At 44.0% G+C, this 21,366-nt stretch overlaps 1 protein-coding gene and 1 long non-coding RNA gene across 3 annotated transcripts; one reads left to right on the top strand and one right to left on the bottom strand.

Annotated features, from left to right (window-relative positions):
• Positions 1 to 1,220: 1,220 nt before the first annotated feature.
• Positions 1,221 to 11,591, bottom strand: LOC126982720 (tubulin beta-2 chain). 2 transcript variants are annotated; one of them, XM_050835014.1, is made up of 4 exons: positions 11,425 to 11,591; positions 4,439 to 4,673; positions 2,429 to 2,673; positions 1,221 to 2,290 (listed from the first exon to the last, which is right to left on the bottom strand). In XM_050835014.1, the coding sequence occupies exons 1-4, from the start codon at positions 11,479 to 11,481 to the stop codon at positions 1,466 to 1,468; spliced, it is 1,362 nt and encodes a 453-aa protein (XP_050690971.1). In that variant the 5' UTR covers positions 11,482 to 11,591; the 3' UTR covers positions 1,221 to 1,465. The 2 variants fall into 2 exon arrangements, with proteins under 2 accessions (XP_050690971.1, XP_050690972.1); XM_050835015.1 differs by lacking the exon at positions 11,425 to 11,591 and adding an exon at positions 11,112 to 11,180.
• Positions 11,592 to 18,807: 7,216 nt separating this feature from the next.
• LOC126982714 (uncharacterized) lies at positions 18,808 to 20,976 on the top strand. The gene is made up of 2 exons (XR_007735309.1): positions 18,808 to 18,956; positions 19,119 to 20,976. It is a non-coding gene; the product is annotated as an uncharacterized LOC126982714 (long non-coding RNA).
• The last annotated feature ends 390 nt before the right edge of the window (positions 20,977 to 21,366 follow it).

Here is a 21,366-nt window from a genome sequence, read left to right as displayed (position 1 = left end):
ACTGCATCCAAGCGTGGTCACCCTATACAAGAGGAAATATCAGGAAGCTGGAACAGGTACAGAGAAGGGCAACAAAACTAGTCCCCGAGTTGGCAGGGTATCCTTATGAGGAACGATTAACCCAGCTGGGCCTTACCACTCTTGAAGACCGAAGGATTCGAGGTGATATGATTGAAACCTACAAGATCTTAAAGGGTATTGACAAAGTAAGAGATGGTGATGAGAGTTTTCTAAACCTGGCTCCCCAAGGTCAACACCCGGTAACCAGAGGACATAGCCTGAAGTTGGCCAAACCCCGTCACAGGACACACAAGAGGAACAAATTCTTCAGCTCCAGGATAATTAACAAGTGGAACAGCCTCATTGAACATGTAATCACCAGCACTAGTGTGAATATGTTTAAAAATAGATATGACCAGTTTGAGGCTGAACAGAAACAGAGAAGAGGCACCCCTAATGAGTTTTACTCTCTCTTGCCTCTTATACTTTCACTAGGTAAGCATTCTTACCTGGATGACCTTTCCCTATGAGCCATGCTAGAGTAAACCGTCAGGCAAAGAACTGAAAGGTCTCACCAACCAATGTGCCAACCTATCCAAGTTCATCACACAGAACATAATCCAATAAGTGCAAATGCTTCATATAATGGCTATGCTATGCATTCTCAGAATACAATTCCTTTGCTTCCAGTAAATGAGGTCACCATCACTGTTCCCTGATTTATGATTATAAAATAATCATGGATATAAGTATGAAATAATCTATCCTAATCTCTTCACCCATCAATAACTCACAAGTGACAGGCTGGGATGGAAGTGATTTGTAAACCAGTGAGTGAATGAAGACCCACCAGCTAGTCCTGAAGAGCCTGAAAATCATTTGTAGGAAACGGCAGTCATTTGTCAGGGTGGACAGCAGTGAGGTTCAAATCCCTGGCAATCAATTTTCTAAATAGTTTTTTATCCACCTTATTTCCTGCTCTTATCAGAGGCCATCCTGACTCACCAGTCGACCCATAAAGACTGAGGGAGATGATTGAGATGAACATCTTCAGTCAGGCAAACTCTTCAGTGGACAACTTGGACATCAGGCAAGATGTTCACAATCCCTGTGGACAAAGCTGCCAGACCTGGGGCCTCCAACCACACTGGGAAGGTCTGACTGACTGAATATCCAGGCAAAATATTGATGTTCATAATGGGGGAAGTGAAAAAATCACGTACTAATGAGGAAATTTAATAAAAACCGTAATTCAGTTATCAAGAATAGAGAACTTAATAATTCAGATCTCATCATATGCGTACAATTTAAAATCCATCGTACACAAAGAACACTTGGAATGTGACCGAAGGGAAACTACATGGTAGTTAACTGAAGCAGAACAAAACACAGCCCTGTGCATCCTTTAAATTAATACCAAAGTCCCCGCCATCTCTGGGCTCGGCCTAGGAAGAGCGCCGGCAGCCTAGTCGTACTCGCCCTCCACCTCGCCGGCCTCCTCTTCAAACTCTGCCTCGTCGTCCGCGGAGGCTTCCTGGTACTGCTGGTACTCGCTGACCAGGTCATTCATGTTGCTCTCCGCCTCGGTGAACTCCATCTCGTCCATGCCCTCGCCGGTGTACCAATGGAGGAAAGCCTTCCGCCGGAACATGGCTGTGAACTGCTCGCTGACACGCTTGAACAGCTCCTGGATGGCAGTGGAGTTGCCGATGAAGGTGGAGGACATCTTGAGGCCCCGTGGAGGGATGTCACACACGGCGGTCTTGACATTGTTGGGGATCCACTCCACGAAGAAGGAGGAGTTCTTGTTTTGGATATTATACATTTGGTCGTCAACCTCCCTCATGGACATGCGGCCGCGGAAGATGGCAGCCACGGTGAGGTAGCGGCCGTGGCGGGGGTCACAGGCGGCCATCATGTTCTTTGCGTCGAACATCTGCTGGGTGAGCTCGGGCACTGTGAGGGCACGGTACTGCTGGGAGCCGCGGGCGGTGAGTGGGGCGAAGCCGGGCATGAAGAAGTGGAGGCGAGGGAAGGGCACCATGTTGACGGCCAGCTTGCGCAGGTCAGCGTTCAGCTGGCCGGGGAAGCGCAGGCAGGTGGTGACGCCAGACATGGTGAGGGAGACCAGGTGGTTGAGGTCGCCATAGGTGGGGTTCTGCAGTTTGAGGGTTCGGAAGCAGATGTCGTACAGCGCCTCGTTGTCAATGCAGTAAGTCTCATCGGTGTTCTCCACCAGCTGATGGATGGACAGCGTAGCGTTGTAGGGCTCAACCACAGTGTCCGAAACCTGCAAGGATCAAAGAACACGTCAGGAGTGAGTAACAGTGTAAAAAAGATAGGAGGTTTAAGAATCAAGAATACAAAGATGAAGACAAAATAGAAAAAAGAAGGCATGAAAAAGTCACTCTACACACCACCTACACACCTTAGGCGAGGGGACAACAGAGAATGTGACCATGATTCTGTCGGGGAACTCCTCGCGGATCTTGGACACCAGCAGCGTGCCCATGCCGGAGCCGGTGCCGCCGCCCAGGGAGTGCGTCAGCTGGAAGCCCTGCAGACAGTCGCATTTTTCGGCCTCCTTGCGGACCACGTCCAGCACGGAGTCCACCAGCTCGGCCCCCTCAGTGTAGTGACCCTTGGCCCAGTTGTTGCCTGCACCACTCTGGCCTGAGGTGGGGTGGGGTTGGTTAGTTGTATGTTAGTGTACTTACGGAATATTAACTGTGATATCAATATACCTCATTATACCTCTATTACGTAAAATATTAATATGTAAAGAATTTGTGGAGTGAGTGCGATTGCCGAGTAAATGCCATTTGTTATTGTATTAAGAGATGCTTGTTTCGTGCCCTGAGTCTTGACGATTGTTGTTAAAGTTTCATTTTCACTGGTGTTTTTGTGTGTGTGTGTGTGTGTGTGTGTGTGTGTGTGTGTGTGTGTGTGTGTGTGTGTGTGTGTATGTATTTACCTAGTTTACCTAGTTGTAATTTTACAGGGCCTGGGCTTACGCTCGTGTGGTCCTGTCTCCGTATCTAAAATTATCCAACTTTTCCTTGAAGCTCTGCACACTTCACCGATACTATTTCTTCACTTAAGTCTGTTCTAAACCTCTATATTTCTTTGTGGGAAGCTATATTTCTTTGTCTCTTGAGCATCTTCCCTTCCTCAACCTTTTACTATGTCCTCTAGTATTCCTGCTGGAAGGTTCTTCTCTTAGTAGCAATTTCTCATTATCTACTTCTTCCATTTTACTCAATAGCCTATATATTTGTATTAGGTCTCCTCTTTCTCTTCTTTGTTCTAGTGTGTGTGTGTGTGTGTGTGTGTGTGTGTGTGTGTGTGTGTGTGTGTGTGTGTGTGTGTGTGTGTGTGTGTGTGCTTAGGAGCTTCAGGGTACTTGATGTCTTGACCTGCTAAGTGTGAAGGAGTCAGTCGGAATACAGCAGAAAAGGGAGTCGATTGTCTCTCTCAACCCCTGCCGCTACAGAATTTATATGGTGTTATAAGGGTATACTTGTATGGTGCTATTAGAAGCCAACATAAGGTGCTGTTAAGAACGCTCACGCATAACTGCCGACACTCCATTGTTTGGGTAGGTGGGTCTGTCGCTTATAAGGAGTGAGATAGCTTATTCAGCGAAATGGAGTGGTGATTTAATCCATGGCACTGGAGGTCAGTATCTTTTGCTAATATTTCTATGACATAACACAATGTTAAGCTATGTAGTGTTCACATACGATGTATAAGAGTGTTAAAAATAGTTTAAGCTAGGAATGCAACAATATACGACTTAGGCTTTGGTGCAAAGAGCCTTAACCCCTTCACTCCGGCGACGTCCCCGTTAGTCCTCTTCTAAACCTCTTAAGAGGAAATGGAAGAGGATTAATCCTCTTCCATTTCCTCTCGACCCTTTTCATACTGTGACGTCAATGTCTGCGTCACGGATGGAAAGGGTTAAAAGCTGGGATGTGTATTTAGCCAAGGTCAGCAATCTCTTTCACAGTTTCACGGTACACTTGGCATGCACGGCATACAAAATAGAGGGCTCTTTGTCCGAAACCACATCATAGGAATAAAGGAAAACTATAACAACAAAGTTTTCATGTCCTGCTGGCAGTCCATGCATGTCTGCGTGTGTGTAAACCAGCCCCCCCCCCAAAAGGGGGGCTGCTCCATGTTCACTTCACAGAAAGAAAGGTGAAGAAAAGAAGAAAGTGAAGTGAAAGGCAATGAATTAATTGTAAAGTAAATGAGTGTCAAAACAAATTTAGCATAAAACAAGAAGCTATAAGGTATAAGAACACACACACACACACACACAAAATGAACTCTGAGGAAGGCACAAACAGCTAAATAAATACAGTTGAGCACTAACACACCCTCAAGACACACACACATCTTCCACCCAAAGTCAGGCAGAGGTGGTACTCACCGAACACAAAACTGTCGGGCTTGAACAGCTGTCCGTGTGGCCCGGCCCTCACGCTGTCCATGGTGCCAGGTTCCAGATCCACCAGGACGGCGCGTGGCACATACTTGCCCTGGTTGCCTTCGTTGTAGTAGACGTTGATGCGCTCCAGCTGCAGGTCCATCAGCTCCTTCTCCTGGTTGGCTGCGTACTCCCCGGTGGGCTGGATGCCATGCTCGTCGCTGATGATCTCCCAGAACTAAAAGGGAGAGACGGGGAGATGAGAGTTAAGCAGGGAAGCAATATGTAGTGAATTGAACTGGTGTTATTATCTAGTAAAATCGATAACCTGATGATCTCCCAGAACTGAAAGAGGGAGACAGAAGATGGCAGGGAAGCAATATGTAGAGAATAGATTTAGTGTTATCTGGTAAAATCCATAACCTAATGATCTCCCAGAACGGACAGAGGGAGACAGAAGATAAGAGTTAGGCAGTTAGCGAGTCTGGACAACGCCTGAAACTATAAATCAAGGGATGGGGAGAATGTTATGGGAATCTGAGGGTTAGGGAGAGCAGGGAGAGAGAGCAAAGACCTTCAAATATAGGTTGTGACATGACTCAGTGGGTCATCACTCCCACAGAAACAAGGTCACTAATCCCCAGACAGTGAGACACACACACACACGCAGACAAAAGAACACCCGAGGGACAAGTACGAAGGAGGAAGCACTTCAGATACAGAAGGTTGGTAATCGAGCGTCAAATTTCATAATAAAAAGGAGTGATAAGCAGATGATGAGGATGGGAGGCAGGCAGTTATTAGTACTATCCAAAAGGCCCTTCACAAGTTAGCAGGCAGACCAAAGAGCACCTGAGGGACAACTGTGGAGGAGGAAGCACTTCAGATACAGTGGAAGGTTGGTAATTAAATGTTAAACTTCATAAGAGAAAACTGACAGACAGATGATGATGGAAGACAGTTATTAGAATTATCAAAGATTGTAGTGGGTTGACAGGCAGACTAAAGAAAACCTGAAGGAAATGTGAGGAAGAGAGAAATTGATTTTTGTTCCTTGCCTATCTATCCTTCCATCCTTTGTGTTGTGAACCTCTCCCTACTATCAAAAAGCTTGCAACGAATGGCTTAAAAAAGTTCTCGCCCTTGTGTTTTGAAATCTACACGTTCCATAATGTTTTCTGTCTATGTTCCTCGCCCATATCTATTCTTCCATCCTTTGTGTTGTGAACTTCTCCCTACACACCCATATCTATCCTTCCATCCTTTGTGTTGTGAACTTCTCCCTACAATAAAAAACGCTTGCAATGAATGGCTTAAAAGGGTTCTGATGCTGCATCTTAAACTGGATCCCCAATATAAGAGAACTGAAGAGCACACGGATGCAGGAAGGCACAGAAGGAATAAGAAAGGACTAGGAGAGAGAGGGAGAAGAAGAAAGTCATCGACCTCCCAGGCCTAAAAAGGGAGAGGGATATTAGTATGGGATGAGGGCAGCAGAGATGAGAAGGGAGATGGAGATAGAGTAGAGAGAATATACTGCCTGATGTTACTGATAATCTCCAAGAAGTAAGAGAGTGGGAGAGCATGTTAGTTTGGGATGAGATAAGGAAAGGGAGGAGGAGGTGGAGGATTATTGGTGCCGAATGTAAACAATAAACTATAACAAAACGATAAATAAAAAATAACGGTAAATAATTAAAAACATGATATAAGGACTCAGGAGAAGGAAGGGAGGAAGGGAAGGAGAAGGATAAAAGGATAGCTTGTTACTGATGACCTCCAAGAATTATAAAGAGGAGGAGATGAAGGAGAGGTGGAGGAGGAGAGAGGGAGAAAAGGGAATGTTAGAGCCTTTTGGGGGAGAAGGAGAGGAGGAAAGAGAGGAAGAGAGTGAGTCAGGAAAGTGGAGGAGTAAGAAAGAGGGAGAGAGGGAGAAAGGGAAGGAGGAAGAGAAGTAGAGAATGTTAAAGAGCTTTTTTGGGAGAGAATGAGAGAATGTCATATGATGTGAGTCAGAGGAGGGAGGAAGAAAAGTAAAGAGAGATTTCATATGGTGTGAGTCAGAAGAGGAAAGAGGGAGAAAGGGAAAGAGAGGGAGAAAAGTAAAGACAATGTTGAGCTTTTTGGGAGAATGAGAGAAGGAAAGAGAGGGAGAGAGGTCATGTGGTGTGAGTCAGAAGGGAGGAGGAGGAGGAGAGAGGGAAAGAGATGGAGTAGGAGAAGGGAGAGAAGAGAATGGAAGAGCACATGTCTTTTTAGGGGTGAGTGAGAGAAGGAAAGAATGTCATACGGTGTGAGTCAGAGGAGGGAGGGACACAGCGGGAGAGAGATGGAGATGCTGCCTGCCATGTTTGGAGGAGAAAGCAGACAGGGAGAATGAGAAAGTGGAGTAGGGCTAAGACTTGAGGCCTGGGACGAGACGGCGTACAGGAAAAATAAATTAGTAACAGGTTTTCAGGGGCTGGCAAGGAGTGGTCAAGTAGCTCCCTGCAGCCTCCCTATGTCCTTATGAGGGAGGAAAGAGATTTTTTTACATAGTTATTCACACCACACAGACCCAAAGTAGATGATCTGTATACTTAAACTTAAATGACTGTAAAAATTGATGGAGATGGAGATAGATGCAGACTACAGATGGATACATATAGATTGTAAGAAGAGAGAGCAGGAGAGAGAGGGAGAGGAGCGAGAACTAAGAGAGTGTGAGTGATGTAACATGGGAGGGAGAGAGAGAGGAAGGAAGGGCAAGATACACACACACACATATAGATAGATATAGATAGATTGAGAAAAGAGAGAAAGAAAGGGAAGCCAGAACTAAGATAGAGGGTGTGTGTGACATAACATGAGAGAGAGAGAGAGAGAGAGAGAGAGAGAGAGAGAGAGAGAGAGAGAGAGAGAGAGAGAGAGAGAGAGAGAGAGAGAGAGAGAGAGAGAGAGAAAGGGCAAGAGGAAACAACCATTTTAAAGCTGAGGTGAAGACGAGGGAGCAGGAGGAGGAGGAGGGGGAGGAGGTGGTGGTGAGACAACACCACCATGACATTTGTAAGGGAAAGAGGAGGTGGTGTTACAGGCCTTTATATATGCAGAAGTGGAGGCAACATTAGGGAACTGAAAACATGGGTTAGGAGGCAACATTAGAAGCTTTAGGAGGCACTACTGTGTATTAAAAGTGGCCTTGTGGTTACATAAAGAGCAAGGCAGTGATATTAAATTAAGTGGCCATACCTTAGAGGAAGAACATGGACAGATAGAACATGAAAAAGCACTAGTTACCCCTCAGAAGGGCAACACACAATACATAATGAAAACTAACTCAATCACCACCTTTTTTAAGTCCGAACATGCCCAATACCCGTTTAACAATTACGTGTCCAGAAGCAAAAATATGGGTTAGGAGGCAACATTAGAAGCTGTAGGAGACATTAAGTACTATGCATTGAAAGTGGCCCTGTAGTTATATAAAGAGCAAGGCAGTGATATTAAAGAGCTGAAAATATGGGTTAGGAGGCAACATTAGAAGCTTGCAAATATAAGGTTAGATTATACAGCTTAGTGTCAGATGTTAGGTTAGGTCAGGTTGGGCTAGGATAAGTTAGGGCAGGTTATAGTCTTCCCAAAATGTCCGTTCTGGTGGGGCGCGGAAAGGGAATTTCCCTGATGAGGCGTTGTCAGATGTACTAGCAACAATTACTGTCTTATTGTTAGATTGTTAGAGAGAGAGAGAGAGAGAAGAAAGGGAGAGGGAGGGAGGGAGGAAATATATCGCACTTCCTTGCTAAACCTTTAATTGTTACTAGTACTTCTGGCAGCGCTGCATCACGGAAATTCCCTTTTGGAGACTGAGAAAGGCCATGTGGTTTTATACAGAGAAACAGACATTATGGTGCTAAGAACATGGGTTTGGGGTGACATTAGAAACATGAGTGTTTTTCCATATGAGACATCACTATACATGGAGGCTTACACACTGAGAAAGGCATTGTAGTTTTTATATACAGAGCAAAGGAGTGACATTATAGTATTAAGAAAAGCACAAGGGTTTTTCCATGTTATAATCATATGAGTCATCACTATACATGGAGGCCTGACACACTGAGAAGGGCTTTTTAGTTTCATATAGAGCAAAGCAGTGACAATATGGTGCAAATTATATGGGTTTTAGGTGACATTATAAGCATAAGTGTAATTCCATGTTACTGTCATACGAGACATCACTATTCATGGAGACTTGACACACTGAGAAAGGCTTTGTAGTTTTATGTAGAGAGCAAAGCAGTGACAATGTGGTGTTAAGATTATGGGTTTTAAGCGACGTTAAAAGTTGAAGTGTTTTCTTAGGTATTATCATTCTCCTCAATATATGTGCTAGCAGGAGCCAAGCTGATGGAGGCTATGTAGTTTTATATAGCTACAGCAGAGGCAGTGACATTATAGCGCTAAGAATACGAGTTTCAGGTGACATTAGAAGCTGATGAGTTTCTTAGTATTATCATTAATATATGTGCTAGCAGTAACCAGGGTGAGAGAGGCTGTGTAGTTATAATATACAGAGCAAGGCAGCCAAGTTATTACAGGAAGGAATATCTCTGGTTAGGTGCCGATACAAGTAGCTGGGGAGTGCCTGCCTGTCTGCCTGTCAACTAAGCACTATTACAATGCAGCTGTTTACATGAGGGTCAGTGAGGGCTCTGGCAATGACCCATCTAGAAAGGTTGTCTTCTGTTCATAAGCAACTTGCCTTCTCCCAAACTTGTGGGGTAACATCCAAATTAGAGGCAGGAGATGAAAAAGAAAGCATAAGAAAATGACTGGAAATTGAAATGCCCAATCTGTTTTCACCAAGGAAACATGCAACTGATTTTCTCCGTTGGTAATAGTATGGCACAAGAACATGAAAATAAGTAAATAATAATAATAATAGTTTTATTTCACCCAGCAGCATATAAAAAAAAACAGGCCAAGTAAATGAATGAGATCAACCAAGATACATATACACTTATATGAAAGTGAAGTATATATGTGGAATTCAGTATAAAAGTCTAATGGCTGCTTATGTTTTGGGGGTCGGCAATAAGCGACATCTCACGTATGCATCTCACATGTGGGGGGGCTCCACCCACACAGCTCTTCTGGACAGAGTGGAGTCCAAGGCTCTTAGTCTTCTACCTCTTAAATTCCATTGTGATGTTGCCTCTCTTTCTATCTTCTATCGATATTTCCACGCTGACTGCTCTTCTGAACTTGCTAACTGCATGCCTCCCCCCCTCCCGCGGCCCCGCTGCACACGACTTTCTATTCATGCTCATCCCTATACTGTCCAAACCCCTTATGCAAGAGTTAACCAGCATCTTCACTCTTTCATCCCTCACGCTGGTAAACTCTGGAACAATCTTCCTTTATCTGTATTTCCTCCTGCCTATGACTTGAGCTCTTTCAAGAGAAGGGTATCAGGACACCTCCCAAAATTGACCTCTCTTTCTGCCACCACTTTGGATTCTTTTTTAGGTGCAGCAAGTAGCGGGCTTTTTTTTTTATTATCGTTTCCTTTTTTTGTGCCCTTGAGCTGCCTCCTTTGTTGGAAAAAAAAAAAGAAAAAAAAAAGAGCTTGGAATGCAGCCAAACATCTTATGCAGTCTGAACCCAAAGCCATGTTACCCAATCCTGTTTTTTTTTCTCACATGCAGGAAGCTGTGGTCTCTCTCCCCCCATCCTTGACAGCTTTCCCTTCATCCCTTTCATCTTTACACATCTTTACTCCATCACCCATCTACCCAGAATCCAAATCCATGTTATCTGATCCTTCTTTTTTCCACATGCAGGAAGCTGTGGTCTCTCTCCCCCCATCCTTGACAGCTTTCCCTTCATCCCTTTCATCTTTACACATCTTTACTCCATCACCCATCTACCAAGAATCCAAATCCATGTTATCTGATCCTTCTTTTTTCCACATGCAGGAAGCTGTGGTCTCTCTCCCCCCATCCTTGACAGCTTTCCCTTTATCCCTTTCATCTTTACTTCATCACCATCTACCCAGAACCCAAATCCATGTTAGCTGATCCTTCTTTTTTCCACATGCAGGAAGCCATGGTCTCTCCCCCATCCTTGACAACCTGCCCTTCATTCCTTTCATCAATGCACATTTCCTCTAGGACCTAACTACAAACCATTATTCATCTTTACTCATCTTTATCAACCATCTACACTCATTCCCTGTCAGTCAGGACAGCATCACCCACATCAGCATGCAACACACACCTGCTTATTCACTTGTGTTTCTCATCACCATCTCATCATCTGACTCATGAATGTATTAATGGCTGTGATGTCCTGTCCCCTGAGTCACCCTGCCAACCCTCCCCTGTGGCGCCCCAGCTGGCAGGATTAGTGATCTTAATCCTCTCTCACCATTCATGCTCACACTCGTCCCTCAGTGAAGCAATAATCTTCCTCCTCCTCCTCCCAGCACTCAACCTCGCCCCTCCCTTGCACCACCCACAAGCTACATTATAGTTACTACCCGGGATACTTTATAACAGTAGATCAATAGATTTATGGTGAGGTTCAGGATGGTGATACCGTTTACCGCTTACCGTTGATGAGGTTTCAGGGTTAGAGGTGTGGCAACATAAAAAGGAATAACACATAAACCAACCTGGCAAACACACACACACACCTTAAAGCTGTGTGCGCGCCGCGGGTGGCAGACACAGGCACGAGGCCGCCTGAGGGCGCACGCGGCCACGCACAGATGATTCGATAGGTTGCCGCAGTTGCCGCAGCCGCATGCAGACACTGGCACGGGGGGGGCGGCGTGCCACAACCCCCCTCCCTCCCCCTCTCACAGACAAACACAGACAGACAGTCACACAAAGGCGGTGCGGGAGGCGCGCGCACTAGGGCGTGACGCCGCCGGCCGCCCATGTTTCCTGCCGCCCCCGCCCTCGCCGCGACCTGGCCCCCGCGCCGCGCCCATGGCTGCTGCCTACCTTGGTGCCGATCTGGTTGCCGCACTGGCCAGTCTGGAGGTGAACGATTTCCCTCATGGTTGCTAATTTGTTGTCAGTCCACCTTCGGCCGAGTCTTCAAGTCCACTGGAGTCGCCCGGCTCTGCTGCTGCTTCCTCGGCTCGCCGCGGCAAGGGATGCCAGCGGCGGCTTGATCTCCAATTCTAAACGTTTTGCGCTCCCATAACGATTTTTTACCAAGGCTACAGAGGAGATTTACCATGTTTTCACGGGTGACTTTTCCCGTTCATGGTGCAGAAGGCGTGTAAAACCATTACTAGGATCACAAAACAGTCCATGAAAATCCCAGCAACTTCTGCGATCGGCTTTTCAAACAGGCCACCTGAGGTGCCGGTACGTTAAAAGATACGGGATGTCTTTACCGGGGTTTAAGGCCTTCACGGGGCCCAGGAGTAGTGGCTGCAGTAGTCACATACGTAAGCAAACAAAAGCGTATGTAACTAATATCCCAAAATTCCAGGCACAAATTGGTGTATTCAATCAGAGAAACAGACGGGTAACGACGGCAGCCACTTGGTTCGCGCGGGAAGGGCGAGACCTCTAGTCAAATAAGTATTCAAGGAACACTAAGAAAATGTTTTTGTAGACTATAAAAGCTTACCCAATCACGAAATAGTCATTTATACCTATCAATCCATCGTTGTTCATTTATGGGTGAGGTACACAGCCTGCAGCACAGACAAATAGCCAAGCACTGTACATCGACTTAAAAAAAAAAGCGCGGGAACAATGCTGCACCTGTTACCTGTCCACAAAGAAGCTTAAAGATAGATTAGACAGGCGCTTGTGCAATACGATGACGCCTTCGATCAGCATTATATTTGTAACTCTTAATTATACATCATGACCCATAACTTCCACGCTGTACGTCTATCCTAACCGGCCAATACGCCTATCCTAATTAACCTGTTATACGTATCTACCTGTCCACAAAGATGCTTAGGATAGATTAGACAGGCGCTTGTACAATAATATGTTAACTCCTTCCAAACCCAGCATCATATTTGTAACTCTTCCTTCATGACCCATGTATTTATTACTAGATTAAATTACTACCATTACTACTACTTCCACAAGAGAAAGACGATAACGATGACTACTGCTACTACTACTGCTACGAAAACACAAATTAAGGAAACCCAGCTAGTTATAAAGAGGAGAGAGGGAGGAAGTATAGAGGGAGAGATGAAGAGTAGAAATCCAATAGCCGCTGGATACATATAGGATCGAATAACTCACGCCCTCAATGCCTTCAGTATATACCACCACATATAGCTATATGCGTTTCAGGCGCCATGAAACACAGTTTTTCGAATATAACATTTTAACAAAGCGTCAGACAAGGATGGTATTTTGGAAGACGATGATTGAGACCCCGACCTAATTGGCAAAAATAGGCCTAGGTGCCAAATGTGGATGATTACGGCACTTGTAAGAGTAACTTTAAGGTAAACTTATCTAAAATATACAGGTATGCACCGCCTCAATCTCGTTCAAGTCGTGACGTCAATGTGACGTTTTACTTGTTCAGCCCTATACATAGGGATGATGCTCATTTGAAATTATTATATATTTGTGAAAAAAGTTTTACTCGCAGGAAATTACTTATCCTTTGCATGGAAAATACGGTCTTTGGTACAACATGCTGTAAGTATATAACATATATAGTGCAGTGGCTGAACTATTGTTACTGTGTGTGTGTGTGTGTGTGTGTGTGTGTGTGAGAGAGAGAGAGAGAGAGAGAGAGAGAGAGAGAGAGAGAGAGAGAGAGAGAGAGAGAGAGAGAACTAACCTGCAGTTGAGTCAGTGATTACAACTACTTCATAGTAAAACGTCACATTGACGTCACGACTTGAACGAAATCGAGGCGGTGCATTATACATGATGACGGCACCTCCTCGCTACCCGTACCTGTATATTTTAGTGAAGTTTACCTTAATTAAAGTTACTCTTACAAGTGCCGTAATCATCCACATTTGGCACCTAAGCCTATTTTTGCCAATTAAAGGTCGGGGTCTCAATCATCGTCTTCCAAAATACCATCCTTGTCCGACGCTTTATTAAAATGTTATATTCGAAAACATGTGTTTCATGGTGCCTGAAACGCATAAGGTGTGTACGTGTCACCGATCGCCTAGTATCGATGCACTACACAAAAGTACTTCACCTCCGTATCATATGCATGAAGTCTGGTACATCCACACACGTATTTTAATCTTCTTCTGTATCTCCATTCCTCTTTTGTATTCAAGCATAGGAGTAATATACAAATACACTCACATTGGTATAGCAGACAGCTTCAAAGTCTATCTATTAATATCGTATACGTATGAAGTCTGGTATAAGTATATTTGTATTTCAACCTTCCCTTCGATCTATATCTCCATTCCTCCTCTGCATACAAGCATAGGAATAATATATACAAATACATTTACGTTGATAGAGCACGCAACTTGATTACTTATGCCTCTAACATGCAGTCCCAGCGACATAATGAGGGCTTGAGGGGTTCATAAGCGATTGATAATACGAGTGTAATAAGCTCCCTTAACTTCCCCGTATTTTCCCCATCATAGCTAAGAAACATATTTGTTCCTCTTTTTTAACACGCCCTCAGCACCGCTTGCACCGAGGAAGCCACATTTAAAAGCCATGGACTGATTGTTTAAACTGCTTCTATTCTCCAGCAGACAGTAATTCGAGTTATATTTAACCCACATTTGAAATAAGTGTGAATTTTATCTATATATATCGCTGAGCAAATAGGCTACGTGTTGAGAGATCTATCTATCTGTCTATCTATCTATCTATATATCTCTATCTATCTATCTATCTATCTATCTATCTATCTATCTATCTATCTATCTATCTATATATATATATATATATATATATATATATATATATATATATATATATATATATATATATATATATATATATATATCCAATGTAGGCTAGGTATGTATATGTATCTATTTCTATCCATCTATCTAATTTAATCTCAGCAAAGCGCGTGTCATGGGCGTGGTTGAGTATAATATACCTACTGTCTGGCTGACTGCCTTCGTATAATAATTCCGTCTTCTACTAAGGCAGTTAAACGGGTAAAACACACACAGCCCGAGGAAGACAGAACAGGTAGAGTGACATAATGGGCGGGGTCAACGCGGTGTGTGAGTGTGTGAGGGGCGTGGCTGTGAGGGTGTGAGTGCCGCAGTTCCTTGATACTGCATGACCGTGTTCTCGTCAGGCGGCGGCGCCGTTCGTGACTCACCGCCGCCGCCGCCGCCGCCGCGCCACCCGGCCGTCTGCATGGAAGATTCCCTTTAGAGAGAGAGAGAGAGAGAGAGAGAGAGAGAGAGAGAGAGGGTGGGGTGGGGGGCGGAGGATGAATGAAGGGATTGGAAAGTGAACCAAGATGATTTACATAGATTTACATAAAAAATCAGACCACACAGACCCCATGGTCCAGACTAGGTGGTTTGTCCTTAAACCTAATTAAGTGATTCTACATTAATCAGAAGGCTCCAAAACGATGCATTTCAACTCTAGTTGATATCAAGTTGATGGAAGTGACGGTCGAGCATATTGTTTTTGAAGGAGTCAATCGTGTTACACTGGACCACTGACTCGATCTATGCACTTCATTCCCTCCCTCCTTCCTTCCTTCCTCTCTGCTCCACCTCCCTGCATGTTTCCTCTCTGCTCCACCTCGATCGATCCCTGCTCCCTCCTTCGTCTCTCCTCCACCTCCCTAGCTCTTTCTTCTTTCCTCTCTGCTCCATTTCCTCTTTTCCTTAATCGCTCCTAGCTACACCTTCCTCCTCTTTCTTCCCTTTATACTTGGCGTCTACTACTACTACTACTATGATGGGTATATAATGACTCGATCTCCACATCACTCACCAAGAGAGAGAGAGAGAGAGAGAGAGAGAGAGAGAGAGGGGGAGGAGATCAAGCGATATGATATGATTAAGAGGAGGAGGAGGAGGAAGAAGAGGAGGAGGAAGGGAAGTATGAATAATGGTTTCAAGCATGCACGTCCTTGTAGATAATGGCGAGAAATTCACTTTTTGCTACTACTACTACTACTACTACTGCTATATATGTCACGTGATTCATATATTCTTCATCTGTAACGGGTTTGAAGGACAGGAAACTTATTACAGTGGTGACCTTCTAGCTTTTCCTTCCTCTCTTCACGCCGGCTTCCACTTCCTAGCTTCGATCTCTCACGTGCACCCCCTCCTCCTCCTCCCCCTTATATCCCTTCTCCATGCACTCCTCCCCTTCCTCTTCCTCCTCCTGCATTCTTCTCTTCCTTTTCCTTAATTCTTCTTTTTTCTTCCCTCCTCCTCCTTCCTTTCCTTAATCCCCTCTTAATTTCTTCTTTTCTTTCCTCTCCCCTTCTGCCTTCCCTTTCCCTCCCTTCTCCTTCAGTTCCTTTCCCCTCTTCCCTCTCCTCATCTTTCCCTTCCTTCCCCTCCTTACTTTCTTTTTCCTTCGTCCTCCTCCCTCCTCGATCCTTCCTTTCCTTTACCCTCTTCTTCTTTCTTCTTTATTCTTTCCTCGATCGTCCCTTCTTATACCTTCTCGATCGTTCCTTTCTTACTGCTCCCCCTCCACCTTCTTCTTCGAACTCCTCCTCCTCCTCCTCCTCCTCACTGCTCTGATTCACACCTCCTCCTCCAGACTGCTCCGATTTACACCTCTCCTCCTTCTCCTCCTCCTCACGACTCATATTTACACCTCTCCTCCTCCTCACTGCTGATTCACACCTCCTCCTCCTCGACTCAGATTTACACCTCTCCTCCTCCTCCTCACAGCTGATTCACACCTCCTCCTCCTTTGATTAGATAGTGTAGCTTGTCACAAACAGCCTCGATAAGGACCAGAAGGTCTGCTGTTGTTTGTTCTTCCTTAGTGTCCCTTTGTGACTGCTCCGATTTACACCTCTCCTCCTCCTCCTCACTACTCCGATTTACACCTCTCCTCCTCCTCCTCACTACTCAGATTTACACCTCTCCTCCTCCTCTTGTTTCTTCCTCACACTTCGCTTCCTTCCTCGTTATCTCACTTTCTATACTCCATGCACTGAATTCCCTCCCTCCTTCCTTCCTTTCTTCCTCTCTGCTCCACCTCCCTGTTTCCTCTCTGCTCCACCTCGATCGATCCCTGTTCCCTCCTTCGTCTCTCCTCCACCTCCCTTTCTTCTTTCCTTTCTGCTCCATTTCCTCTTTCCCTTAATCGCTCCTACACCTTCCTCCTCTTTCTTCCCTTTACTTGGCATCTACTACTACTACTACTACTACTACTACTACTATGATGGGTATAATGACTCTCCACCTCACTCACCAACTCGTGGCTTATGATGTTTAGCTGAGTCACTCTCCAAGTCACTCCTGAGTCACTGGGTTTGACCTCCATGTAGTTCAATACCGTGACTCCCCCCACCTTTCTCTCTCTCTCTCTCTCTCTCTCTCTCTCTCTCTCTCTCTCTCTCTCTCTCTCTCTCTCTCTCTCAGGAATAAAAAAAGTATGATTGGAAGAAGTCGATGTGGGAAATACCTGTTGGGCTGACTTACTACTATTACTGTTACTACTACTACTACTACTATTACTACTACTACTATATACTACTACTACTACTACTACTGCACTACTACAACTTACTACTACTGCAACAACTACTACTACTATAACTACTACTACTATTACTACTACTACTGCTACTGTTACCCATCATCACCATAAACTTCACCATTAATATTCAATCATTATTATATACTGAAAAAAAAAAAACATCATTATCATTATGTTATCATCATTATTACTATTATCATTATCATGGTCATCATAGCTACCTTTCTGAATTTCTTGACATTTCAATCTTAACTTTTGAAATAATAGTAATAATAAAAAAAATAAAAGTAATAACAATAATAATAATAATAATAAATCGCACAAATATGATAGTGCTGGGTGTCATTCCAATAAGCATCAGCAATTAACAGAAGTACTTGAGTCATCCTTAAAGTTGACACTAGAAGACCTCAACTTGATAACACAGTGCAATTCAGGTCCCCTTACTATAGAATGGACATCAACATACTGGGCCCCTGCAAACTCATCCCAGGTAATCCTCAGCTCCATTTATCACAGGGAGAGGCTGGGGTGGTGTATCAAGGAACAAGTAAATAACAGCTTTCTGACAAGTGAGTGTATGTAACAACACCAAGACATATTTACAAGTTGTGTACAGGAGGCAACAACAAGCTCACAGGGTCAATACAACACCATCCTGCAGTGAATGGCTCAACCAACACTGTGTTCATCATGGCAGGATAGATTTGTGGGTCCCAGCATACAGGGTCAGTGCAGAAAATATGGAGAGGAGAATGGAAGAGGGAGGAGCAGAGTGGAAGAAGGAGGGAGGGAAGAGGAGACATGGAGGAAGGAGTGAAAGAGAATAAGGAGAGAAGAATGGAAGAGAAAGAAGGGAATTAACCTGGTAGCTGTGGGGATCATGTTTCTTAATGGTCCCTCTAAGCGAGAAAAATGAGAAAAAAATCATCACTTACACAAACCATTTCATATTATATATCAAAGGATTTGTGATCAGTTTATGCATCATCTATTTTGGGGGGTTTATATCATGGCAAAAATTTGGCCTGTCGCTGGTACATGGTAAAGCCACAAATTTGGCCCGTCGCTGGTACCGGGTTAAGTGAAGTATAGACAGTGGGATAAGATTGAAGAGTATAGAAGTAGGGAAGAGATGTGGGTGAAGGAAATGGAAGAAGGAGGTGGAACAGAGAGGAGGGAAGAGAGAAGACAAAAATACAAGACAATCCTGCAGTGAACGCCTCAACCAACAGTGTGTTCATCATGGCAGGATAAAGAGTGGTGGGCCATAAGTATTTTTTGGACACTGACATGCTATTCCAGGAGCACAGAATTCTTATCATTGGCAGTAACTCTTGTCTTGTGTGGAACCCTTTGTGTGGGGGTCCATCTGCCCCTTCTTAAATCTAACCTGGCTATTAACCCTTCCTCTCTTACTCTGTGGAGGCTGACTTTCTATTTTCAGAGCATCAGATTTCTAGGACTGGCATGTATTCTAGTCTTGTGGGGAACCCTTTGTGTGTGGGTCCATCTGCCCCTTCTTAAATCTAACCTGGCTATTAACCCTTCCTCTCTTACTCTGTGGAGGCTGACTTTCTATTTTCAGAGCATCAGATTTCTAGGACTGGCATGTATTCTAGTCTTGTGGGGAACCCTTTGTGTGTGGGTCTCAGCTGCCCCTCTTAAATTGACTCTGCTATTAACTTAAGTATAAAGAATGGACTCTCCCTCTCTCATTTTGTGGAGGCTGACTTTGTATTTTGGGATCAGACTTCTAGGACTGGCATGTATTCTAGTCTTGTGGGGAACCCTTTGTGTGTGGGTCTCAGCTGCCCCTCTTAAATTGACTCTGATATTAAGTATAGGTAATAAACTCTTCCTCTCTTATTTTCTCAGTCTGTGGAGGCTGACTTTCTATTTTAAGAGCATCAGATTCCTAGGACTGGCATGTATTCTAGTCTTGTGGGGAACCCTTTGTGTGTGGGTCTCAGCTGCCCCTCTTAAATTGACTCTGATATTAAGTATAGGTAATAAACTCTTCCTCTCTTATTTTCTCGGTCTGTGGAGGCTGACTTTCTATTTTAAGAGCATCAGATTTCTAGGACTGGCATGTATTCTAGTCTTGTGGGGAACCCTTTGTGTGTGGGTCTCAGCTGCCCCTTTTAAACTGAGTCTGATATTAACTTAAGTATAGGTGATAAACTTTTCCTCTCTTATTTTCTCAGTCTGTGGAGGCTGACTTGCTATTCTAGGAGCAGAAAATCCTTCTCACAGGCAGTTACTCTTGTCTTGTGGGGGAGCTTTTGTGTGTGGGTCCCAGCTTTCCCTCTTAAATCTGGCTCTGATATTAACTTAAGTATAAAGAACAGACCCTTCCTCTCTAACTCTTTCATTTTGTGGAGGCTGACTTTTTATCATAGGAGCAGAAAATTCTATCTCTGGCAGGGATATTGAATTAGGGGACTCAGTGTGTGGGTCCCAGCTTCCCCTCTTAAATCTGGCTCTGATATTAACTTAAGTATAAAGAACAGACCCTTCCTCTCTTACTCTTTCATTTTGTGGAGGCTGACTTTTTATCATAGGAGCAAAAAAAATCTTATCACTGGCAGTTACTCTAGTATTGTGGGGGAGACTCAGTGTGTGGATCTCAACTTCCCCTCTTACACTGGCTCTGATATTAACTTAAGTATAAAGAATAGACCCTTCCTCTCTAACTCTTTCATTTCTTTTTATCATAGGAGCAGAAAATTCTTGACTTAGGGGATTCAGTGTGTGGGTCCCAGCTTCCCCTCTTAAATCTGGCACTGATATTAACTTAAGTATAAAGAACAGACCCTTCCTCTCTAACTCTTTCATTTTGTGGAGGCTGACTTTTTATCATAGGAGCAGAAAATCCTAATCACTGGCGGTTACATTTGTATTGTGGGGGAGCCTTTGTGTGTGGGTCTCAACTTCCCCTCTTAAATTGACTCTGATATTAACTTAAGTATAAAGAATAGACCCTTCCTCTCTAACTCTTTCATTTCTTTTTATCATAAGAGCAAAAAAAAAATCTCACTGGCAATTACTCTTGTGTTGTGGGGGAGCCTTTATATGGGGTCCCAGCTGCCCCTCTTAAATCTGGCTCTGATATTAAGTCATGTTAAGTAAAGACTGTTCTTCTCTCATCCAGACAATCTGCTTATGAATCACAGATGTGCCAACACTCTAATCTTATCTTATCTAAATCTCAGTAAACATAAGGAATAAACTCTTCCTCTCTTCCTCTCTTATCCCTCTGATTCACTTATTAAGGGAGAATCATATACAAAGATTACTGGCCATATATCATGCTCTCCTTTACCAAGATTGAGGTGTCATTAATTTCTAACTGTAAAACCATCAGCAACTTATGATCTCCTCTTTGCCTTTGTTGAATACCACATACTTCAAATCCAATTACAGGTAGTACTTGTTTCTGGCATGTTTGGCTCATACAATTGCATACCGCCCACACAGTATGACAGAAGGCACGTGATATATCTATGTGTGAATGAATAAATTACACATGATTACTAAATGATCGGAAATAAATTAATAAATACAATAAAAGATATGATACAACTTTTTTTTTCTAGCAGCGTTTAACATTGCTCTGACTCCTTGTGTTCTGAAGCATTAGGCTGTGTCCCCACAGGCATGGCTTACAGATAAAATAATGAATGAATAAAAGAAAGTGAACAACCATTGGTCACCATCACCCACCACCACCATCACCACCACCCACTTGTATACTGACAAAGGCACGCTGGAGGGCCAAGAAAAGCCTCAAGAAAGTATGAAACAAGTAAAATTTGAATCTTCCTGGTTCCAACACACACACACACACACACACACATACACACAAGGAAAAGTTGGATAATTATAGATACGGAGACAGGACCACACGAGCATAAGTCCAGGCCCTGTAAAATTACAACTAGGTAAATACACCAACCCCCAGTCTTAAGAACATAAGAACATAAGAACACAGGAGTCTACAAGAGGCCGGTAGGCCTGTACAAGGCAGCTCCTTTGACCCTAAGCTCCCGTGTATCTAACCCCACCTAATATCGCTGTCCATGAATTTATCTAGTCTATTTTTGAATGTGACAATTGTATTGGCACTCACCACATGACTGCTAAGCCTATTCCACTCATCCACCACCCTGTTAGTAAACCAATTTTTGCCTATGTCCCTGTTGAATCTGAATTTATCCAGTTTAAACCCATTACTTCGTGTCCTACCCGGTTCTC

The sequence above is a fragment of the Eriocheir sinensis genome, chromosome 51, assembly GCF_024679095.1.
Source record: "Eriocheir sinensis breed Jianghai 21 chromosome 51, ASM2467909v1, whole genome shotgun sequence".
Taxonomy (NCBI): domain Eukaryota; kingdom Metazoa; phylum Arthropoda; class Malacostraca; order Decapoda; family Varunidae; genus Eriocheir; species Eriocheir sinensis.
The sequence above is the reverse complement of the archived record's forward strand: the minus strand, read 5'-3'. Positions and strand labels throughout refer to the sequence as shown.